Genomic DNA, 21,228 nt, shown 5'->3' with positions numbered 1-21,228 from the left:
CTAGAGCACGATCAAGCGTTCCAACATACCTGTAGGAAAAAACGTGAAACGTGACATTTATTATAAATAAACGGGGGAACTCCGCCCCGGTGAGCGTTCTCCGTAGGGCTACACCGTATTAAAATCGAGGAACTCTAGTCTAGAAAATGACAGTAAATTCGTGTGTGTTCCTTTTAAGATGACCGTGCACGACTGTCTCTATTTTGGTGCAAGCAGTTGCCAGTTCCAACTCAGTCAGTGTTCACAACAGCTAGAGTAGCTAACGTTAGCGTAAAAGCTTGCTAAAAGCGTCATCTAGCTCGTTAATGTGGATACATTTTCTGGAAAAATAACTGACGTAGGTTACCTTTTTACTGGCTTGCAGCAACAGGTAAGTTGAATCCATTTTGACACATGTTGTAGGAGGGCTAGCACTAGATCTCTTACTAGTACTAGCAGTGATGTAGCAGTAGCTAGTCATGCTACCTCAGTAGTTAAGTAGCTCAGGTCGCTAGCTAAGTATCTAGCTAGCTACCTAGCGTAGCCAATTGTATTTCTAGTTACCTGAGGTTGTAGTTAAAACTAGGCTAGTCTACATGACTGGACATAGCTAGCTTCTGATTGTAGCTACAGCTACTGAGTATTGTAGCTTGCTAGATAACGTAGATGGTTAGCATCGGTACTAGCTAGTTTTGGAACAAGGGAAGACTACTGTAACTAGCTAATTAGCTATAAATAACAATTTGTCTGTCTGATGTGTATCTACTGACTGTCTGACAAGTAGCTAGCTAGCTACTGACAGCTTAGTAGCTAGCGTTATATCTTGGCGAATAATACTTTCATCTTTACAGTAAGTAGTTAGCTACTAGCTAGGGTGATTAAGGATAGTTATCAGTTACATGTATTCCGTATATTGTATCAGTTTAGCACATCGAACATGATCATTTTTGTTCAAACTAGGTCTATTATTGAGATTTCTGTATATTACAAGTACGTTATGACGCTGTTTTCTTTAATACTATTTGCTGATGTCAGCATTCAGCCCATTACTGTTTTGGCTTGAGTTTTGACTCATATGCAACTTCTACAGGAACTGCAATCCTGGTGACCTGGCCAGGAGGGGGCAACTGCAATGTTGTGTTGGGGAAATGCTTCCTTTGGTCAGCTAGGTTTAGGAGGAATCGATGAGGAAATTGTGGTGGAGCCAAGAAGATGTGACTTTTTTCATGGAAAGCAGATTTGTGATGTAGGGTGTGGCAGAAGGCACACCACATTTCTGCTTGGTGATGGGACAGTGTACACCTGTGGCTGCAATGACCTAGGGCAGCTGGGACACGAAAAGTCTCGAAAGAAACCAGGTAATACCATACACATATTTGACACTGCTTACACTCTTATAAAGGTTCTGTGTTTGACAAAGAGTGCAGTAGGAATGACTTAAACACTTGTCTTTTTACTCCCATAGAGCAAGTTGTGTCGCTAGATGCACAAAACATTGTTGCAGTGTCATGTGGCGAGTCTCATACCCTTGCATTAAATGACAAAGGACAAATATTTGCATGGGGCTCGGGATCGGATGGACAACTGGGCCTTAACAACTTTGAGGAATGTGTCCGTGTGCCTAGGTAAGTTTAAAAAATGTTGCATATATGCAAGATGGTGAGAGCACAACATGTATCAGCATGACAGACATTTTTTTTCTTCTACCACTCAAATTGAAGCAGAAAAATAACTTCCCTTTGTTTTCTTACTCTGTCCTATAACATCAGAAACATCAAGAGTTTATCAGATGTACAAATTGCTCAGGTAGCTTGTGGATATAGACACTCCCATGCTTTGTCCAGAGGTAAGGAAGATAAATATGATGAATGCCTTTTTCATCAGTTCCTTCATGTTCCCAAAAATATTTTATTGCCAACTAAAATATGTTTCTTTGCTCAGGTGGTCAAATTTACTCTTGGGGACAAAATCGATTTGGACAACTAGGACTGGGAATGGATGGTCAAGGCATTTCCAGTCCCCAAATCATTCAGTCTTTACAGGGAATTCCATTTGCTCAGATATCAGCAGGGGGTGCTCACAGCTTTGCCCTTACTCTCTCAGGAGCTGTTTTTGGTTGGGGTCGTAACAAGTTTGGTCAACTTGGTCTCAATGATAACAACGGTAAGGCAGACTAAGTAACAACCCATACGTCACCATTTATTCACCATCATTTCATAATTTCTTGAATGCCTTTGTGGTGCTGAATGTAATTGATTTACCACAGGGCCCAAAACTTTCTAACTACCAAAATGTGCTAAAACTGTCAGAAAGTAATCAACTACAGACACAGTATTTAGAGGAAACTGTCCCTTTTAAGGACATACATTTATTTTAAAACTGTCAATTTTCAGATCGACATTTTCCAGCCCTTCTTAAGTCCCTTAGGTCACAGAGAGTCATTTATATCTGCTGTGGCGAGGACCACACAGCAGCACTAACCAAGGTAACTAAAGGTTTCATGTCGATGATGATGATTTCTGATTCTGCAACTGGCTACCACCATTCATGCTCTGCAACAATTTTAGTAAAGAAAATAAAGTTTCTTTGACATTGTTTGTAGGAAGGAGGCGTGTTTACATTTGGAGCAGGCGGGTATGGCCAGCTGGGACACAACACTACAAATCATGAGATCAACCCCAGGAAGGTGTTTGAGCTCATGGGAAATGTAGTCACACAGATAGCCTGTGGAAGGTAATTTCTTTATTTGTTTTAGGAACGTTTATTCAATTATATAAACTTGAGTAATGTTTATTTTTTGTATCCCTCTAAGGCAGCACACATTGGCTTTCATCCCTTCGTCTGGAAAGATAGATTCGTTTGGCCTTGGAGGAAATGGGCAGCTGGGTACACGTTCCTCATGCAATAGAAAGAGCCCTGCCACGGTAAAAGGCCCATGGGTGACCTACAATAGCCCAACACCTTCCGACACAGGTTTGATTTGGCATAGATTACCACAACATATTTCATTTACATCTACAATGTATATGAATGTGGTTATAAAGCATTAGTAAAATGAACCCAACCCTTGTGTTGCAGACATTGAGCAGGATTGTTATGTGGTAAGGATCTATGCAGGAGGGGACCAGAGCTTTGCCCACTATAGCACTCTGAATGTAAGGATCACACCATGTGGTACACATAAAATCAGTATCTTTGTCAGCTCAGACACACTACCAGGTGTTAGAATATTAATGTTGATATACAATAGATGCATGGTGCTATATAGAAAACTGTGTTGGGGTTCATAAAAAAACAACAACATGTTTGAGGACAACATTTAATTTTTATTGTAATTATTTGTAGGGCCCTAATAATGTAAAGACAGAGGACCCTCGCAGGCACATCTACACCTTGACTCCAGATCTCATCCAGAAGTGGCTGAGCCACACACAAGGAAGACTCCAACCAGAGATCTCCAAGTAGAGTTCTCCTTACGTTAAATATGTTTATATTTGCATAAGAAGAAATGAAAGATTCTAATGTTGTCTACCTAACATTTCTTGCAGTGAAATCGACCTTGTTTTCTCCTCAGCAAGTTGCTTCAACGGGAGCTTCTTGGCTACAAGGTTAGGATCTTGTGTCAGTTGAAGGTTGATTATAAATAGTTTTAATGTCAAACTTCCAGTGTTTGGTGAGGAAAAGTAGTTCGCTGAGGAGTGTTTTGTACCAGTATTTTCAGTATTTATTTTGTTATCAAAGTTTTTAGCTTGATAAAATTAACCATTTGCATAACCATAATGAATGTGTGTTCTGTACAGCCATCCAGATCACTACTGCACAAACGGTAAATGTTCAGGGGTGGACATGAACTTGGCACGCCTCCTATTTCACAGAGTTGTTCAACATGATTACCCAGAAATAACTCAGCAGGTTAGTGTTTAAGACCATACAATACCAGCCTAACACATTACCTTTAACCTTTTACATTGTAATGGTTATGTCTCCCCTTGTCAGATTGCAGCCAGCCTGGAGAAAAATCTGATTCCCAAACTGAGTAACTGTCCTCCAGACATAGAAGCTCTGAGGCTCTACCTGACACTGCCAGAATGTCCTCTCTTCAGTGACCTTAACACATATGTGACCCTCGCAATCCCTTTTGCCAAAGCCCTCATCAGTCTTAAAGAGGCTCCTTTAAAGGTGCTAGGTGAGGTTAGACTCTAAATTCTTTCTATTGTCATTGGTGATAAATATAACATGAGATGACACATTAAAGAAGAAAATATATCCCTTTAATTTTTTGTTGACAAAGAATAAAATCATAAACAAAAGACTCAAAATCAAAATCTGGATTTTCTAAACAAACAGGCCATTAGCTGCACCTTTGGCCAATTTGGACACCTCTAAAATTTTTGTTGACTAATAATAACTAAAACCAGTGACTAAGTGACTAAAGAATCCTAACAACTGTACAGTCATGGCCATAAGTTTTGGCAATGACAAATGTTGTGTTTTGCAAAGTATGCTACTTCAGTATTTGAGGACAATGTTTTCACATGTTTCTATAGAATACTGGAATACAATATTCAATATATGCAAATAGTCCCCTCTTTTACAGCAGGCTATCTCCTCTTAAAATCCAATCAGGATGATAGTGATTTCACCTGGCTAGAACCAGTTCACACTTTCCCCTGTGCTGATGATATGACTTACCGAAATTATATTAGCAGTCATTTTATTCCAACCCAGCAACCTTTGCAAACACAAAATGTATGTATGTATGTGCACCCAATACTTTTGGCCACGGCTGTATAAAATTGCTTGCAGTTTAGACATTACACATAATGAGACATTATTCATTGTACAAAAAATATCCAAATTCTCATTTATTTTGAATTATTTATTTTTTGCTGCCTTTTTATATGTCTGTTCTGGTCCAGGTAATTGGTGGTCCAAGTTTGAGTCTCCAGACTTCCAGAGGCTAGTGGAACTGTACAAAGATGTGGTGGTGTACCTGCTCAGAATGCACAAGGTTGGGATCCCACACTCAGAGCAGAGGGTCCTCACCTGCTTTCTGGACACATCCCTCAAACTCCTAGAGGTCCTTCATGCTGTGAGTATCTAGACCAATCAAATGTCTCCAGTGCTCCTGAATACATTATGTAGTGTGTCAGCTATCATCAGAAAATATTTTTAACCTATGTACAGATTTAAGCAGTTTTTCATTTGTATTGTAGGTAAATGAGAAGGCTGGCCATATCATACAATATGACAAGTTCTACATTCATGAGTTGGATGACCTTATAGACATCAGAAATGACTACATCACATGGGTGCAGCAGCAGATGTATTCTGTGGTGAGCGGTCTTGCATAGTTTGTTGTAAATTCTTTGGAATGCAAGCGATAATGATCCACAGGAAGGCTAAAGGTTCTGTCTACTAAATGTTTGCTTCCCCGTCTTCAGGCTCAGGATAGTGCTGTCACCCTGTGCAGGTACCCGTTTGTGTTTGATGCCCAGGCAAAGACCACCCTGCTTCAGACTGACGCTGTTATACAAATGCAGGTAAAGAGCATTGAATAAAGAGTAGAATCCATGCGTATTTAAAAGTCACTTATGTATCATCTGTTTCTTTCTCTTCTTTTGGTGTGTTACTAGATGGCAGTAGACCAGGCTCAGCGACAGAACTTCAGCTCCATGTTTCTGCCGGTGGTGGAATCTGTCAACCCGTGCCTCATCCTTATCGTACGCAGGGAGAACATTGTTGGAGACACTATGGAGGTCCTGAGGAAGTCCAAAAATGTTGACTACAAGAAACCCCTTAAGGTTTGCTAGTTTTGCTTTTGTCGTCACATCCCAAAACTAAACAATCATAAGAGAGCTCTCAGTTGAAGCTAAAGAATGGTATTTTGTGCTTTTCTTAGGTGATCTTTGTTGGAGAGGAGGCAGTTGATGCTGGTGGTGTGCGGAAAGAGTTCTTCCTTATGATCATGAGGGAGCTTCTGGACCCCAAGTACGGAATGTTCAGATACTATGAGGAGTCCCGTTTGATTTGGTTCGCAAACAAGGTATGTACATATTCACTTTTCGTCCAATGTTGACAGGATTCCAAGTATAGTGAAAGCATGATTGAAAGTATTTATTGTGTGCTTAATTGAAAGGGTGTTTCTAATTCTCATCCATGCACTGATGATGCTTTCAGACCTTTGAGGACATTGACTTGTTCCACCTCATCGGTGTCATCTGTGGGTTGGCCATATACAACCTCACAATTGTGGAGCTCCACTTTCCAGTGGCCCTTTATAAGAAGCTCTTAAAGAGGAACCCAACTTTGGATGATCTTAAAGAGCTAATGCCAGATGTAGGAAGGTTAGCCCCAACGTCAATATGTAGTTTTGCTCCACAACTAAGTGAACCCACCACAAATAAGAGTGATCATACAGTAGAGTGGATTGTTTACTTTCTAAATATGATGCCTTCTCTCCTGGAAATTAGGAGTCTACAACAGTTGCTGGACTACTCAGAGGATGATGTGGAAGACACATTCTGCTTGAATTTCACTGTGAGTGTATCATTAACGAAGAATCACTTTAGTAGAAATGAGGTGTTGGGATTTGTTGATGGTACACCTTTGTTTGTAACTTGATTCAGGTTACTGAGGAAAACTTTGGTGCCACTGAGGTGTTGGAACTCATTCCAAATGGCATAGATATCTGTGTGAACAACACAAACAGGTATGTTTTACACCTCTTAATGTGTATTTTTTATACACCTATGCAGATATGAATGGGGGCTGTAATGACTTACCATAAATAAATAGATGGACAAGACCATAGATATATTGAAATACCCCCCCAGGCTACTTATTTGTCATGGTCCCTTTCTCGTGAATGTGTTCATATTAAAGAAATGTTTCCCCTCAGGCCGGAGTTTGTGAATGCATACGTGGACTACATCTTTAACCGGTCTGTGGCTTCACTTTTCGAGTCATTCTTTGCGGGGTTCCACAAAGTGTGTGGAGGGAAGGTTCTAGAGCTGTTCCAGCCTAATGAACTGCAGGCCATGGTCATTGGTAACACCAACTACGACTGGAAAGAACTTGAAAAGGTGTCAACAAATATTGTGAATATTACTCTGAATTTATCTTAAGTTTTACAGCCTTTTGTAAGATGGCATGCTAACAAAGACTATACAAACCCGAGTTAGGGTTTGTATTAATACGGATTCATGTCTCCCTTGTTCTGTAGAGCACAGAGTATAAGGGAGAGTACTGGGCTGAGCACCCTACCATCAAGTTCTTCTGGGAGGTGTTCCATGACCTTCCTTTGGAAAAGAAAAAGCAGTTTCTCTGTAAGTACTATAGTACAGTACCTTCATGTGGACGCTATTAGTTATTTTAAGATCTGACTTAATTGTAACTCATTTGAATTGTCTTCAGTGTTTCTCACAGGAAGTGATCGCATCCCAATCCTTGGCATGAAAAGTTTGAAGCTTGTGATTCAGCCCACGGGAGGAGGGGAGCAATACCTGCCAGTGGCACACACCTGCTTCAACCTGCTAGACCTTCCCAAGTACAGCCGACGGGAGACACTATCTGAAAAGCTTCTCCAGGCTATAGATCACAATCAAGGTTTCAACCTCGCCTAATGGCACAAAGAAAATGCCTGTAGCTCTTCCCACTGACTTATTGTGGTGATCACATGCACATTTGTCATTGCTGACTGATCTTAAACCGTTTTGAGACAGTAGCAGTCCCAAGAGGTGTGTAAAGGAACAAACCTACAGTAACAGTGCTGTACTGATGCAGATTTTCATTTGAAGACATCTTGGGTTTGATATCCAAGTTCTTTTCACACCATCACAGTATTTAACAGAGCTTGTCCCAAGATCAACCAACAACAATCACATTATTTTATATTTATACTTGTATTCATGTTTGAATATAAACTAGTGTAAATAAGCCAAAGCACTGGTTGATACTTTAAACCTCTGAGCTCAGATGATGAAAGCTAGTGTTCTTCATGATCAACATCAGTCTGTATTTCTTAATGAAAATACAATATGAATATGTATGAGAGTTGACTTAGATGTTGAGTGATTTTACTTGGCTGTAAGCCTTAAACTAGCCACAAATAAACCTTAATTACAGCTATGCACTATTGTGCCATAGTGTAGTGGTAACATTTATTTTCATAGCAGACTTAATTTGTATGTGTTCTCATGACTAACAATTGCCAGACCAGACCACTCAGGTAAATAGTGTTTTAATTACATAATGTTCATCAATGAACACACAATCTTTGGGGTGTAGTACATGAAGCAGTTTTGCCTGGTCCAGTGACAACAAGCTTGGTCTCAGTGGGGCAACTCGTGGTGAATCAGCTGGTAGTGGGACCCACAGGAGGGACAGCGCTGGACATTGCCTTCGTGAAGCCAGAACCACACAATAGCGGTGTTGTCTTCTTCACCTGTTGATCAAGAGGTAATCATTTATGTAATCTTACTGTCAGACTTATTGTGAAATATCTACTTTGATATGGAATCCTTTCTCAAACTTGGTGTTTAAATGTCTGAGAACTATAGTATAATTATCCATAGACATGTCAAGTCTAAAACGGTAAATGCTATATAATGCTGCTTGTCAGTGACACTTACATAAGCAGCCAACCATCCTTTTGTTGCCAATGCTTGGAACAATATGAGGGTCTTCTTTAGTTCCAGAATACACTTTAGGTTTTAGGATGCTGTATGGATCCTGCGTTTTGACACATTTTGGAATTAAGTTGCAAAGCCTTTCTATTAATTGGGAAAAGCAAACAACTCAACATCCATTTTGTAAAAACTTGTTACTACAGCATAAACACAGTACTATATAAATCCATTACATTATCAAACTACATTATTTGTTTAGCATTATTCGTTTTATTACATTTCCTTTTTTTAGTGCCTGTAAGGCACGTCTCTCCAGACCAGTAGCCTGCTCCTCATCGGTTGGAATCCCTGAAAAGACATGACACTGTGATTTTACAAATCTTCTTGGTAATTACGCATTTTAAACCATATTATGCACTTTACATTGCGTCTTGGCAAAACTCCCGAGTCAAGTACAGTGTTGTTATGACAAGCTGCACGTATACTCATGCCCTCTGTTGAGAACCTTTGGCACAAGCGAACATGCCAAGTGCCAAAAGAGGTGGGTCTATTGAACGGGCCTTCAACGAATTAAAATCCAAATGACCTTGATTAGGCGTATTTAACTACAAATATATATATATATATATTATTTAACTAGGCTACTAACTGAGCAGTTGTTGGGGACCGCGACAACTTTGTCGCAAAATGTACAATTACAGATATTCTCAGTGTTGTAAGTTAGTGAAAGATTTAAGATAGCCTTACAAAATGTTCCCAAAAAACTTTTAATACCCACTCACCTTTCAGAGTGCCCATGGTGCGTGGCAGTGTTCTGGCCACAACATTGTATCTTGTTAGTTGCAATGTTGCGGTACGAAGAAATAATCGGCCTGCCATTATGAATTCACTTTCGCCTACTGCTTGTGTCCTGATACAACCTGCTGGCCTTAAATTACCCAGTCGTCTATATTTTGTTTGCGAACTGACTGACGTATCAAATGGTCCACTCGCTACTTACAAGACGGATATATTGACCAATGAAATGGCAGTGACGAAAGATTTGTCCGCACTTTACGTCGCATCTGGAATTAAAACTAAAATAAATTCGAGGATGCCTTACTAAGGAAATAGAAAGCACTATCAAGAGCATATCATATTACATTTATTACATTATTGACAAAACATTCAAAGCAATATGCACACACCGAATACAAAATACTGAACAAATAATACAGCATGGCACATATTCATGAAAACCACATTATATCCCTGGGTCAAATATATTTCAGTTTTAGATAATACTTATTTTCTTTATAAACATGGCTACAACAACCAATTAGCCTATTGTGTAATTAAAAGGCCATAGTACTGAACATAGTTACACAGTATACAGATTTAAAACCATGATATTATGTGATGATAACCCTATTTACCATACAAAAATAAATACAGTGCAGTCTGTCCAGGCTATGCACTTCCATGGTCAGCATCTGTATCTAGGACACCACAAATCAAGAATTGAATAGACACAATTACATTTAATCTTCAACTCTGGCTATGAGAGTGTAACATTTGTTGTCATTGTTAGATTTCATAATTTCTGAACTTCTGTAGAAGACTGGAAGGTGAATCAGCAGCCCAGCGGAAACGGCGATGGCAGCAATCATCTAAATATTAGAGATATTTGTGTTACAGGTACAATAACTGTTCTATACATTTCCAGAATAATTCAAAAGTAAATTTATTTTCACTATTTTGTCTATACTCACTTTGGGATGGCAAGGCACCAGGTGAGGGTATATCTGATGATACAAAGTGTGTGTCTGCCTCTTCAGAAGAAACAGGGAATGTTGACTTAGAGTCCTCTAACATTGGTTCCTTTTTGGACCTAACAGCCCAATGCATTGACTGAAAACAGTTATCAAAAACATACTATTAATCAATAAAGTATTTTTAGAGCATCACTGATAATGTATTTTTTAATTCACCATATTTCTTTGTAAGGGGCCTCTGTATGCAGTTTCCTACCGTTTTTACAGAGTCTTTCAGAGATTGCCAGTCATGGAACGATATAGTAACTCCACTTCTGCTCCACAAGTCATACATTTTTCTGCTGCTCTCATTACACAAAATCTCTTTGGCTTCCCTCAGCTTCTGAAAATCTTCAACTAAAATGAAGTGACACCAAGTTGTTTATTAATGCTTGAAGAACCGTATTTACGTTGACACACAACAACACAGGTCATACTAGCAGGATCTAGTAATAACGGATTATCCACAAACTCACTCAAAATGGCACAGACAGGACAAGATCAAACAAAACCATACACACAAATTATTAGTTAGGCCTGCCTACCTGCTCTTGGGTTATCAGGGTGCTTGTCTGGATGACATGTCAAGGCTCTGACCCTGTATTCATTGACTATCTGTTCCATCTGAAAGACAACATTTTTTATTTAAAAGTGTCAGCCATGCTAAGGACCGACTTTAGCTGCATAACTAGCAACTATCAGTTCGTCTAGTTTACAGTGCCAGCAATTTTCGCTAGCTAGCCAGACAGATCAACAGGTCTGCTAGCTAAAAGCAAACAGGCAAGCAATTCTTACCGACGATAATTCATCACACCCTAATAACCCGTAATAATCCTCTAGGTTATCGGGCTTGCTATTCAAAATGTTATCCATTTCAGAAATATGGGTCCAAATGAATCCGTCTAGATTCACAAAGTACGTAGCTGGAAACTCGGCTGGTCTTTCTGATTGGGCTGTATTTTCATCTTTTGACCAATTGAATAGAAAAAAATTGAAAAGCTCCGCCTTTTTCCTCCCAGCAGAATCTATAATTGATATATCGACTATATCTACTCGTTTATGTGTAAAGCTGTCACAATTCACATTTTAGAATGCTAGTTGTGGCTGCAATACACATACTCAAGAGTTTTGAAAAAAAAAATACACAAAATGAGAATTTTCACCACATGACATTATATTGTTATGGTTGACGTCATCTGCGTACATGAGCGGGACTCATGTACAGGGCAGTGAGCACAAGTCGAAAAAGACGAGTGAATTCCCGGGGTGCCCCGCGGTGCACTTGGTTGCCATTGCATTTCAGGAGTTAGGACAGGTTGGTGTCCGCTTTTGTTTAGTTACTGATTAGAAGTATGGACGGGTAGGCTAACATCAGCAAGTTAATACCTTTAATTCTTTAGTATCAGAGATTTCCACTTCAAATGATTAGTAGCCTATTTTATTGCAATCATTATTGAAAGTCCGTGGCCATATATATTAACAGTAATTAGTATAATGCTACCTGAAGTGATGTTATTTGTTACTTGGATTCAATCTTCCCATGGGATCAATTACAATGTACCACCAACACACATTTATCTCTGATTTTACTTAGCCGCCCACACGTGCCGGTTTTGTCAAGCATGTGATTAACTCTTGCTCTTTTGATACAAAACGAATGACTTTACTCATGGCGAGCGAATCACATGCGCCATTTAAATCACCCAGCTGTCGACCGCGGAAGAATTTTTCACCACGGTCCACAGCGGCTTTATGAGCTGAAGATGGCGGACGGGGAGAATATTCTCGTTGGAGCCTGTTCTAGCACTCCTGATATGGACGAACCAGTCTCTAAAAGACAGAAAATAAGCATGGCAATTGAATGTGGGCTGAAAATCGTTCAGACGGAACAAGTGATTTGCGGAGCAGAGGCTGGTGAGCGTTGGGCGGAGGTGGCTCTTGCGCGGCCAGAGGAGAGGGGGGTTGAGCCGGTGATGGCGGTAGAGCAGGCCCCAGCAGCATTACTAGGCGCAGACAATGGGCAAATGGTACTGGAGCCTCACGGAAGAGTCGTAAAAGTGGACAAAACAACTGTAGATGGACTAGCTGAGGAGCAAGCAGGCAAGTCCAGGTTTTTGACTTACTTATTTGTGCAAGTTACGTTAGCATTAATTGAGCTAGCATGTAGCACTAACTAAATTGATGTAATGTTAGTTAAGGTGTGTATTAGTTAAACGCATGTATGTTGACTGAAGTTGGAGAAACTGTAATTTGGCTAAAGTTTCATCTTTAACCAGTTTCCCCTTCTTCTCTCCTGCACTCATTTAACGGCATATTTTCTGGTTACGTTATTGCCGGTGTACTAATAGCTTGTCTAGATGTAGGCTAGCAAACAAGCTTCCTGGGACAGAACATCTTGCCACATTTTCTACGTTAATCACACATTGAACTAGTTAGACGGATAGGATCTATTTTACGCCTATCCACCATTGCATTTGTCACTGTTTCAATAACGAATATCTTTATTCGGGGAGCAGAACCTCTTGGTCAAGACGGGGCTCTTTCTCCCAACGGGCTTGCCACCTCCGACTGTGCCAACGAGGATGATGACAGGTCCTCCCATGCAAGCTCCAGTGATTGGACCCCGCAACCTCAAATAGGTAGACGTCTGTTAAGTAGACTACCAAATATGACTCGAAACATTAATTTCCTTGCAGTAAATGGTTCATATCAAGCTCATGGATAATTATGGTTTGAGTGAAAAATGTGTATGTGATGGTGTTTTCATCAGGGTCCTACAGTTTTATTCAGCAACACATCATGAGAGAGACTGATCCAAGAACTATTCTCAAAGACCTGCTTCCTGAGACCGTGCTTCCTCCCGACTTGGATGACATGACTCTATGGCAAATCATCATCAACATCTCAGAACCTCCTAAAAGAAAGAAGCGCAAAGATATTAACACACTGGAGGACGTGGTCAGGTTACTTCATGAAAGCAAAAAGATCCTAGTGCTTACTGGAGCTGGGGTAGGTAGTCTAATCTTGTCTCGTGTTTTTTTGGTGTATGCTATGATGTTGAGGTTTATTATTTGTTTTGTTTTGTCTCAGGTGTCTGTTTCATGTGGTATACCAGACTTCCGGTCGAGGGATGGTATCTATGCAAGACTTGCCGTGGACTTCCCTGATCTTCCAGACCCTCAAGCAATGTTTGATATAGAGTACTTCAGAAGAGACCCCAGACCTTTCTTTAAGTTTGCCAAGGTTTGCGGACTTAACGTCGACACATTAAATCTGTAACCAGTAAAGAATACATTTACTTCTATACTGGTTAATTTGAGATTATTAAAATTTGGGTTGGAATACTTTGTTTTGCAGGAGATCTACCCTGGACAGTTCCAGCCATCACCCTGTCACAAGTTTATATCTATGCTGGATAAGCAGGGGAAGCTTCTACGAAACTATACTCAGAACATTGACACCCTGGAACAAGTGGCTGGCGTTCAAAGAATTATTCAGTGTCATGGTTAGTTATGTGGCCTTAAATTGTTTTACTTTAGTAATGTTCTATGGACCATCTTTTTGACCCCCCCCCCCCCAACTGTTTTCAGGGTCTTTTGCAACAGCATCCTGTCTAGTTTGTAAACACAAAGTTGATTGTGAGGCTGTAAGAGAAGACATCTTTAATCAGGTACTGGCCCAATAAATATTTCTGAAGAAATGCATATATTCTGTGTGTGGTTGTATTCATCACACTAAATAATCATTGATTGTTGAAATCTGTCTTCCAGGTTGTCCCTCACTGTCCACGGTGTCCTGACATCCCTCTGGCAATCATGAAACCTGATATTGTCTTCTTTGGAGAGAATCTTCCAGAGTTCTTTCACAGAGCAATGAAGCAAGACAAAGATGAAGTAGACCTCCTTATTGTGATAGGGTCCTCACTTAAAGTGCGACCAGTTGCACTCATCCCAAGTAAGTATTATTATTATTATTAACCTTATTTAGTAAGGTTTGGAGAAATTATTTTGATTTTATTTGTGGCAATTAATTTCATGAAAGAAGTTAATGTAGAACATTTTAATCAAACAAACTGAAACTTAACGTCAACCAAGAAATAAGAAATACATATTTCTCTTACCTTTAAGTGCTCTTTATCTATCTTTTGGTGCTCAAAGGGCCCAAATATACAGTTGACGATATAGCTGTCTCTTTCCAGAAAGCATGACTTGGTTACTCAAGATGATCCACAACCTTGTTGTGAGCAGTTTCATGTAGGAAGTTGGGTAGAAAGAAATGTGTTCCTACATGAAACAGTTTTTGATGTGAACTGTACATCTAAGGATTTATTAAAGTCTGAGTTTAAAAAGTTTATTTTCCTGTATTTAAAACCATGCACTCCTTGTTTCTGTCTCCATTCAGACTCTATTCCTCATGAAGTGCCTCAAATCCTGATCAATAGGGAGCAGCTGCCTCACCTCAACTTCGATGTGGAGCTTCTCGGCGACTGTGACGTCATCATCAATGAGCTCTGTCACCGACTAGCAGGAGACTTTGAACAACTGTGCTACAACACCTTAAGACTCAATGAGATTACAGAGAAACCCCCTCGATTACCCACCTCCACAGAGCAACCACTTTGTGAGGCCTTGCCTTCTACACACAGTGAGCAGATAGAGGAACAGAAGCAACAAAATACAGAAGTCAAGTCCTCAGAAGACAGTGGAACACAGAGTGGCAAAGATGTTCTTGAACTATCACCAGGAGTATCACCAGGACCCTGTCCGAAAGCCCAGAGTCTTAAGGATGACACGCTAGGCAGGTCAGAGTCACAGACAGTAGATCCACAACCAGAAGAAGTGGAACAACAAGAGGGACTAAATGACCAAAACCTTAATCGTGAAATTCACAGACGATGCTGGATGAGTCGAGTCAGTCGCAGTCCAATCAGCAAGCGCCTTGAGAGTAAGATTTTATTAGTAATATTAAAAACTTGTAACCTTTAGCAATGTTGTTTTAAAACTGAAAGATAAAATATAAGGCTGTTATAGTTACCATCTTGTTCCCATTAGACTTAATACATCTTCAGTACATTTTCATTCTCCTTTTAATCAAATAAAATATAGAAATTTGAGAAAGAAATTTAAGCCAAATTGTTAATTGATGTTCAACCCCAAATTATTGTCTTTTTCCCCTTCAGAAAGTCAATATTTATTTCAAGCACCAAATCACTACATCTTCCACGGGGCTGAAGTGTGCTCAGACTCTGAAGATGAGACATCTAGTTCCTGTGGAAGTGATAGTGAGGATTCCTGCTGCAGTGCTGATGGGATGGAGGATGAGGAAGAGGATGAGGAAGAGGATGAGGACAGTGAGGCTGAGGAGCCAAGTATGCCAGCAGTGGAGGGAGAGGGCTGCCACAGAGACACACAGCCACACAAGCAAGCCAATAAGGACACTTTAAGTGTGCAGACAAACAGTACAGCTGAAAACATTAAGAGCACCACAAACCTTTAAAATGGAAATACCATGTCCACAAAGCACTAATTGTCTTTTTATATGTTTTGTATGCTTTTTGAACCCCCATCCCCCCTTTTCATTTTTCATAAAGATGAAATTGAGTGACAACACTCCCCATGGGCAGAAAGTAATTGCTTGGATAAATTCCGTTCTTGTTGTCTCCTGATGGTTTGATTGGTGAAGGTCCTTGTTTTACCAGGAAATGAGCTCAAGTTCAACTCAATGAGCCTGGCCAATTCATGTTAAGAACGGCAACCAAAACCAAAGAACACCATCGATACAGAAAGAACATTATTCTCTTAAATAATCTGACTGTCTTTCAGTCACTTAAACACATAATTGTAAAGAATATATTTAACCGTGGCATTGTTTTCTTTATGACATTGGCAGCTACTTTTTACAGTAATGTCTTGTTTTTTTTATACTTTGTAACCTGTGGGACATATTCACTGAGGAGTAAGTGAGGGTTTTCTAAATCAAAATAAGCCTTAGAACTATACTGATGAATTTATTGTTTAAGAAATGGCACTTTTTTCTTTTCACACCCCTAGACTGCATGGCAGAGTTTTAGTTGTCTTTAACTTTAAAGCGAGCTGGGTGTGACTGATCTAAGATTATTTACCATCCACCATATTGAGAGGAGCTTTCAGGCCCTAGTATCTTAAGCGTAAAAGATTTAGAACTCATCTCTGTGTTTTAGGGTGAGCTAAACTTAGTGTTTTAATAATTTACATCAGAACACATTTAAATTACATTTAATTGAAATATTATAAGTGATCTTTGTCTGTGTTGTAATGGAATTAGAGACGACTACTTTCTGGTGTGTGTGTGTCTCAAAGTCTATTTGTAAGTAAAATTAAGTAATTGCAACACCAGTGGTTTGCATTTCATTATTTTAAGATATTAAGTTGGACAAAATTTCAGATTCTCTTAAAGAACATCATTTTTTAGGTAGGAGAGAGAAACATTTTTTTAAAGATCAAAACACCGATTTTTGTTTGAAATACCGGTCCGCCATTTGGGCAGCACCGGAATACAAAACGACTGATGTTTTCCTGCACTTCTTTCAAACGTAAAGCAGTGTTGAGAAGTGTCGCACAAACTTGAGAGAAAACCACAATACTACGGACCTGACAAGCGGGTGAGAATACTCTTAAATTCGTCGCTTTCCCCACCATTTATAGCCATCTCTATGTGGATTTTCTGTGTATATCCTGTAAGTCTACAGCATGGAGGATATGGAAGAAGACAGCTTTGACCTACTTGATGACCACAACCATAACTACTGTGAGAACGGAACCCACTTGTATCTCAGGACCAAAATGTCAGATGCTCCCCAGCCACAACCTGTCTCACCGGTGCCTCTCATGCTAAGGGACCATGAAAAGGTCTGTTCCAGCAGCACCAGTAATTCAAAGTTAATGGACTTAGATTCAAGCAGCGAGAGCAGCAGTGAGATCAGCGACATTGATAGCCACGCTTCGTCAGCTCTTGCCGGAGCACTGACTCTGAACTCAGCCTCAAAGTTTCGTAAGTTTGTAGCTAGCACAGACGACGGAATTGCATCCAAAACTACGTCTTTTCCAATATGAGTAGGAAAGACTGCTAAGACCTGCCGCTATGGCTCATACACTTTGACCCAGTAACCATGGTGTTAACATTGCTATACCACTGCAGGCACACCTTCGACCCTGGTCTTGGAATGATAGGTTGTTTGTCTGATAATCTATTTTGTCATTGTGTGGTTCAGTAATGAATGCTATGACGGAGGAGGATTATAGAAACACATACTGGCCAAACCTGGAGAAAGCCATTGACCACCTACTCATCCAAAACCCCTCGGACCACATCTCTATTTCATATGAGCAAATATACAGGTGGGCAATTTTTTTGCAAAAAATAAATCCATTCTAGGGGTGCCCTGGTGGCTCACCAGTCAAGTGCATGTACCACGTAGGTTAATATATTATTATTATTAATAATAATAATTAATAATGAGACTTTATATAGCACATTTCATACATAAAATCAATAAAAACAATAATACAAGTAATAATAAAACCCATCAGAGATAAAAATGCTGTCTTTTGAAAATGTATGTTAAGGGCTTACTGCAGGGCCCTGGGTTCCAATCCAGCTTGGGCAATTGCCTGCATGTCCTCCAATCTATCTCACCCTTCCATTTCTTGTATCTCTTCACTGTATCTGTCCCATTAAAGCAGAAATACCCTAAAAAAAAGAAGGAAAAGCTATTCTATGTTTGATGAAACCATGTTATAGGCTAAGGGTGACTGTGTCCCTTTAACTTTTTCAGTTATGTGTACAAGTGTGTATGTCAGCAACACTCAGAGTTGCTGTACAAAGACTTGATGTCGAAGATTACTATCCACCTTCAGCAAGTATCTTCAGACTTACAGGTAAGAAACAAGGGTGTGGTTCTAGACGTAATGTTTGTTTTGGATTCTTGAATTACCTCTATATTGTTGGGTGACGAACAAAGAATATAACTTATTTATTCTCTGTCTTTAGATTTGTCCACCAGAGAATTTTATTGAAAGTTTCAACCTTGCTCTAACTCAATACACAGCTGCTCTTCAATGCATAGTTCCTGTATTCATATATATGGTAAATATCAAAATATTTAACATTTTATTGCATGTTCCTTTGTTAAAATGTGATGGTCTTTTAAAAATCAATAAGCTATTTTGCTTCTGCCACAGTTCTTGGCAGCTCTTGAGGGCAAGACCAGTGTTGATGGCATACTCTTTCTCCAAAGCTGTTGGTTGCCGTCTGACAGCTTACACTCCATCTTCCTTAAATTTGCCCTTTCAGAATAAGTTCTACATTGAAACAAAGCTAAATAGAGACTTGAAAGAAGATCTTATGAAGCTGTTCACTGATCATGTTGCAGAAAAACATGTGAACACATTGATTCGTGAGTACTTTGCTCTACTTTTATAACACCTTGTAGTATTAACCACATAAACATGACTGTGCTGCGTATTCCTTGCGGTTACAATATGATGTCTTTGCTTTCTTAGCACTTCTGATCAAAGCCCATTCCATGCCCTTTCAAGTCAGACCATCAACTATGGCTAGTGTGGTTAAAGGATTGTATTGTCTCAAACCAGGTCAGCCATTTATTTCGTAAAATATGGTTTTGAGATGGTATGTAAATGTACCGGATGTTGTCGTGTTTATAATGACTGCTGAGTCTTACTGTTTCAGAGTGGGCCCAGTCAGCTCCTGCCCTGTTCTCTGGATTCATCCCTCAGATCAACCCTCCTGCAGTGGAGTCTCAGCTCTCTGACTATGCAGCTCATGACCAGAAATTGCAGATGGAGCTCTCTCTTAAGGGCTTTTCCAGGTCAGTGTTTCAAGATCGACTTTAGTACTGCACATAATGGTCATGACCACAGTATATGGTGGCTAGATCATGTTTGAATCCCAGCACATTCATTAATTATGTATGCTATGAAGGCACTGGATGACTTCTGAATGACTTTTTGAGTGCTTTTTGCCCTGTTCCAGAGGTGACCAGTCTCGCAAGAGGACCAGTGAGGATTCGCCGTAGAGTAAGGCTAAGGCGTACTCAGCTCGTCATACACAGAAAAACAATATCCAGTCCCTTTGCTGCTTCTTTTACTTATACATGTACATGAATTGGCTGAATGATGAGTAAAATAGCAATGCATTGTCTTACTATGGCTCTGTCATCACATGGGGTGGCCTGGCTCAACCCAAACATGAAACACTGTGACTAGGAATTCATTAGCTGATTGGATGAGCTATTTGGGTGAGCCCAAGGTCTGTTGAGCCATAGTTGTGTGGTGGACAGTTCTTTTTGCCTCCTCTAAAAAGCACAGTGATTTCACAATGGTGCTTTTATCCATCTGTTGATAGATACATGCACCACGATCATTAGTGAGGTGCTAGTTTAGATGGGTCTGTGTATGTGCCTTCAGCTCTCCTCTGTTGGGTTTTTCGAGTGGCCTGCGTGACAACATGAACATGGATGAGAACTATCCTGAGATATAATTCCTGATTTCTAACCAGGACTCTCCTGATGTCTAGTCAGTTGTGGTGTCATCAAGACTTTTCATTGCTGCTAAATAGTTTCTCACATCTTATATATGTACAGATCTGGATTTCACTTTCTGAGTAAGGAGACAGACACATTGATTGAAATTCAGTTGTATTGATCATTCAATTGATTTGCAAGATGTTGCCATGATGGCATAAGATGAATCTTACTTGTGCTAGCTAAGTCTTAATGGCCAGAAATCTAACATGCCCAGATAACTGGTTATTATTTACCTGACTTTTCCAACCTGATTTTCATACATGCTGGTCCAGTGCTAAAGATAGTGAATGCAAAGAGTTTTGGGTATCTCCCTGTGCTGGCTTAAATTATGGCCATAACAACAAGTGTTTTTGCTTGAAACTGAAACATTGTGGGAGAAAAACGGGTTGAATGTGGATATTCCAAAATTGGCACGATCTAATCCTGCCCAATCCTATACTAAATTGTATAAGCCTGTTTTCTTGATCTGAAAATGCTGTATAAATTGTTTTTCTTTACTATTTCATTAAACTAGGTTGTACATTCAAAGCATGCCAAAGATTATTCACAGTGCTTTTGTTTACTTAATGCATTGGGATGATTGGTAATATATTTTTTAATATCAAATTCCCTTTGTTGCTGCTCTATCTATTGTAGTCACTGAGCCAATTAATGATCCATATTGATGAACATTTTTGGTACATCTTGAGTTTGAGCAAAATTGTGTGTAAGCTTGTACAGTTGGTTGATGTAAATGGTTCTTGTCATAGCAGTATAATCATACAGTAGGCTAGCTACTGTAACTGAACAGTCATTGTTACATGTTTAACTTGAATGAAATGTTTGATACAGCTTTTTGCACTGTTTTAAATGTAATCTGATGCTCAGACTTGATTTTCGTTATTGATTGCCTCTGTCGATTTATTGATGGCTCACTGCATTGTCTTATTTATGTACATATTGACTCATTTCAATAAACAATCTTGGAAATCCCTGTAAGTTCATTATTTTGTGCACACACCATCTTCTGGAGTGCTTTGTCATTCTTGGTTGCTAGCTCATTATGTACTGCAACTAATGATAGCTTTTTGCTGGGAAGCTACTCATTGTAGTTGTCAAGTTCTATACACAACCATATTTGCACCCAGGGGTGTGTGAATGTCCTGGTAAACTGTGAGCAAGGACTCACCCTGAAGTTTATCTGCCGCAGACATTTGCTGTGTTAACATTAGTGTGCAGGAGGCTCAACGAAAGGCTTCTAATT

The 21,228-nt window shown here is 39.7% G+C and overlaps 5 protein-coding genes across 5 annotated transcripts; 3 read left to right on the top strand and 2 right to left on the bottom strand.

The window, feature by feature from the left end:
• The first annotated feature begins 172 nt into the window (after positions 1-172).
• Positions 173-8,111, top strand: herc4 (HECT and RLD domain containing E3 ubiquitin protein ligase 4). The gene is made up of 24 exons (XM_062463991.1): positions 173-370; positions 1,070-1,337; positions 1,445-1,604; positions 1,749-1,825; positions 1,921-2,142; positions 2,373-2,464; positions 2,582-2,712; positions 2,792-2,952; positions 3,058-3,134; positions 3,325-3,440; positions 3,528-3,587; positions 3,780-3,891; positions 3,976-4,165; positions 4,899-5,071; positions 5,196-5,315; positions 5,424-5,522; positions 5,616-5,783; positions 5,882-6,025; positions 6,160-6,326; positions 6,453-6,519; positions 6,609-6,691; positions 6,881-7,064; positions 7,205-7,307; positions 7,396-8,111. The coding sequence occupies exons 2-24, from the start codon at positions 1,112-1,114 to the stop codon at positions 7,602-7,604; spliced, it is 3,141 nt and encodes a 1,046-aa protein (XP_062319975.1). The 5' UTR covers positions 173-370; positions 1,070-1,111; the 3' UTR covers positions 7,605-8,111.
• Positions 8,112-8,205: 94 nt separating this feature from the next.
• Positions 8,206-9,574, bottom strand: LOC134022456 (cytochrome c oxidase subunit 5B, mitochondrial). The gene is made up of 4 exons (XM_062463995.1): positions 9,392-9,574; positions 8,887-8,957; positions 8,613-8,712; positions 8,206-8,425 (listed from the first exon to the last, which is right to left on the bottom strand). Exons 1-4 carry the CDS (start codon positions 9,486-9,488, stop codon positions 8,313-8,315), a joined length of 381 nt encoding a protein of 126 aa, XP_062319979.1. The 5' UTR covers positions 9,489-9,574; the 3' UTR covers positions 8,206-8,312.
• A 159-nt stretch (positions 9,575-9,733) lies between these two features.
• dnajc12 (DnaJ (Hsp40) homolog, subfamily C, member 12) lies at positions 9,734-11,375 on the bottom strand. Its single transcript, XM_062463994.1, has 5 exons — positions 11,198-11,375; positions 10,948-11,026; positions 10,620-10,759; positions 10,361-10,499; positions 9,734-10,258 (listed from the first exon to the last, which is right to left on the bottom strand). The coding sequence occupies exons 1-5, from the start codon at positions 11,273-11,275 to the stop codon at positions 10,176-10,178; spliced, it is 519 nt and encodes a 172-aa protein (XP_062319978.1). The 5' UTR covers positions 11,276-11,375; the 3' UTR covers positions 9,734-10,175.
• Positions 11,376-11,640: 265 nt separating this feature from the next.
• sirt1 (sirtuin 1) lies at positions 11,641-16,783 on the top strand. Its single transcript, XM_062463992.1, has 9 exons — positions 11,641-12,502; positions 12,919-13,041; positions 13,173-13,411; positions 13,493-13,645; positions 13,760-13,907; positions 13,993-14,072; positions 14,173-14,356; positions 14,804-15,346; positions 15,582-16,783. Exons 1-9 carry the CDS (start codon positions 12,088-12,090, stop codon positions 15,896-15,898), a joined length of 2,202 nt encoding a protein of 733 aa, XP_062319976.1. The 5' UTR covers positions 11,641-12,087; the 3' UTR covers positions 15,899-16,783.
• A 204-nt stretch (positions 16,784-16,987) lies between these two features.
• cacul1 (CDK2 associated cullin domain 1) lies at positions 16,988-19,501 on the top strand. The gene is made up of 8 exons (XM_062463989.1): positions 16,988-17,431; positions 17,652-17,778; positions 18,216-18,318; positions 18,431-18,526; positions 18,734-18,836; positions 18,943-19,032; positions 19,130-19,268; positions 19,433-19,501. The coding sequence occupies exons 1-8, from the start codon at positions 17,131-17,133 to the stop codon at positions 19,473-19,475; spliced, it is 1,002 nt and encodes a 333-aa protein (XP_062319973.1). The 5' UTR covers positions 16,988-17,130; the 3' UTR covers positions 19,476-19,501.
• The last annotated feature ends 1,727 nt before the right edge of the window (positions 19,502-21,228 follow it).

Source organism: Osmerus eperlanus, chromosome 6 (genome assembly GCF_963692335.1).
Source record: "Osmerus eperlanus chromosome 6, fOsmEpe2.1, whole genome shotgun sequence".
NCBI lineage: Eukaryota > Metazoa > Chordata > Actinopteri > Osmeriformes > Osmeridae > Osmerus > Osmerus eperlanus.
Note: the sequence above shows the minus strand (reverse complement) of the source record. Positions and strands in the feature narration are given on the sequence as shown.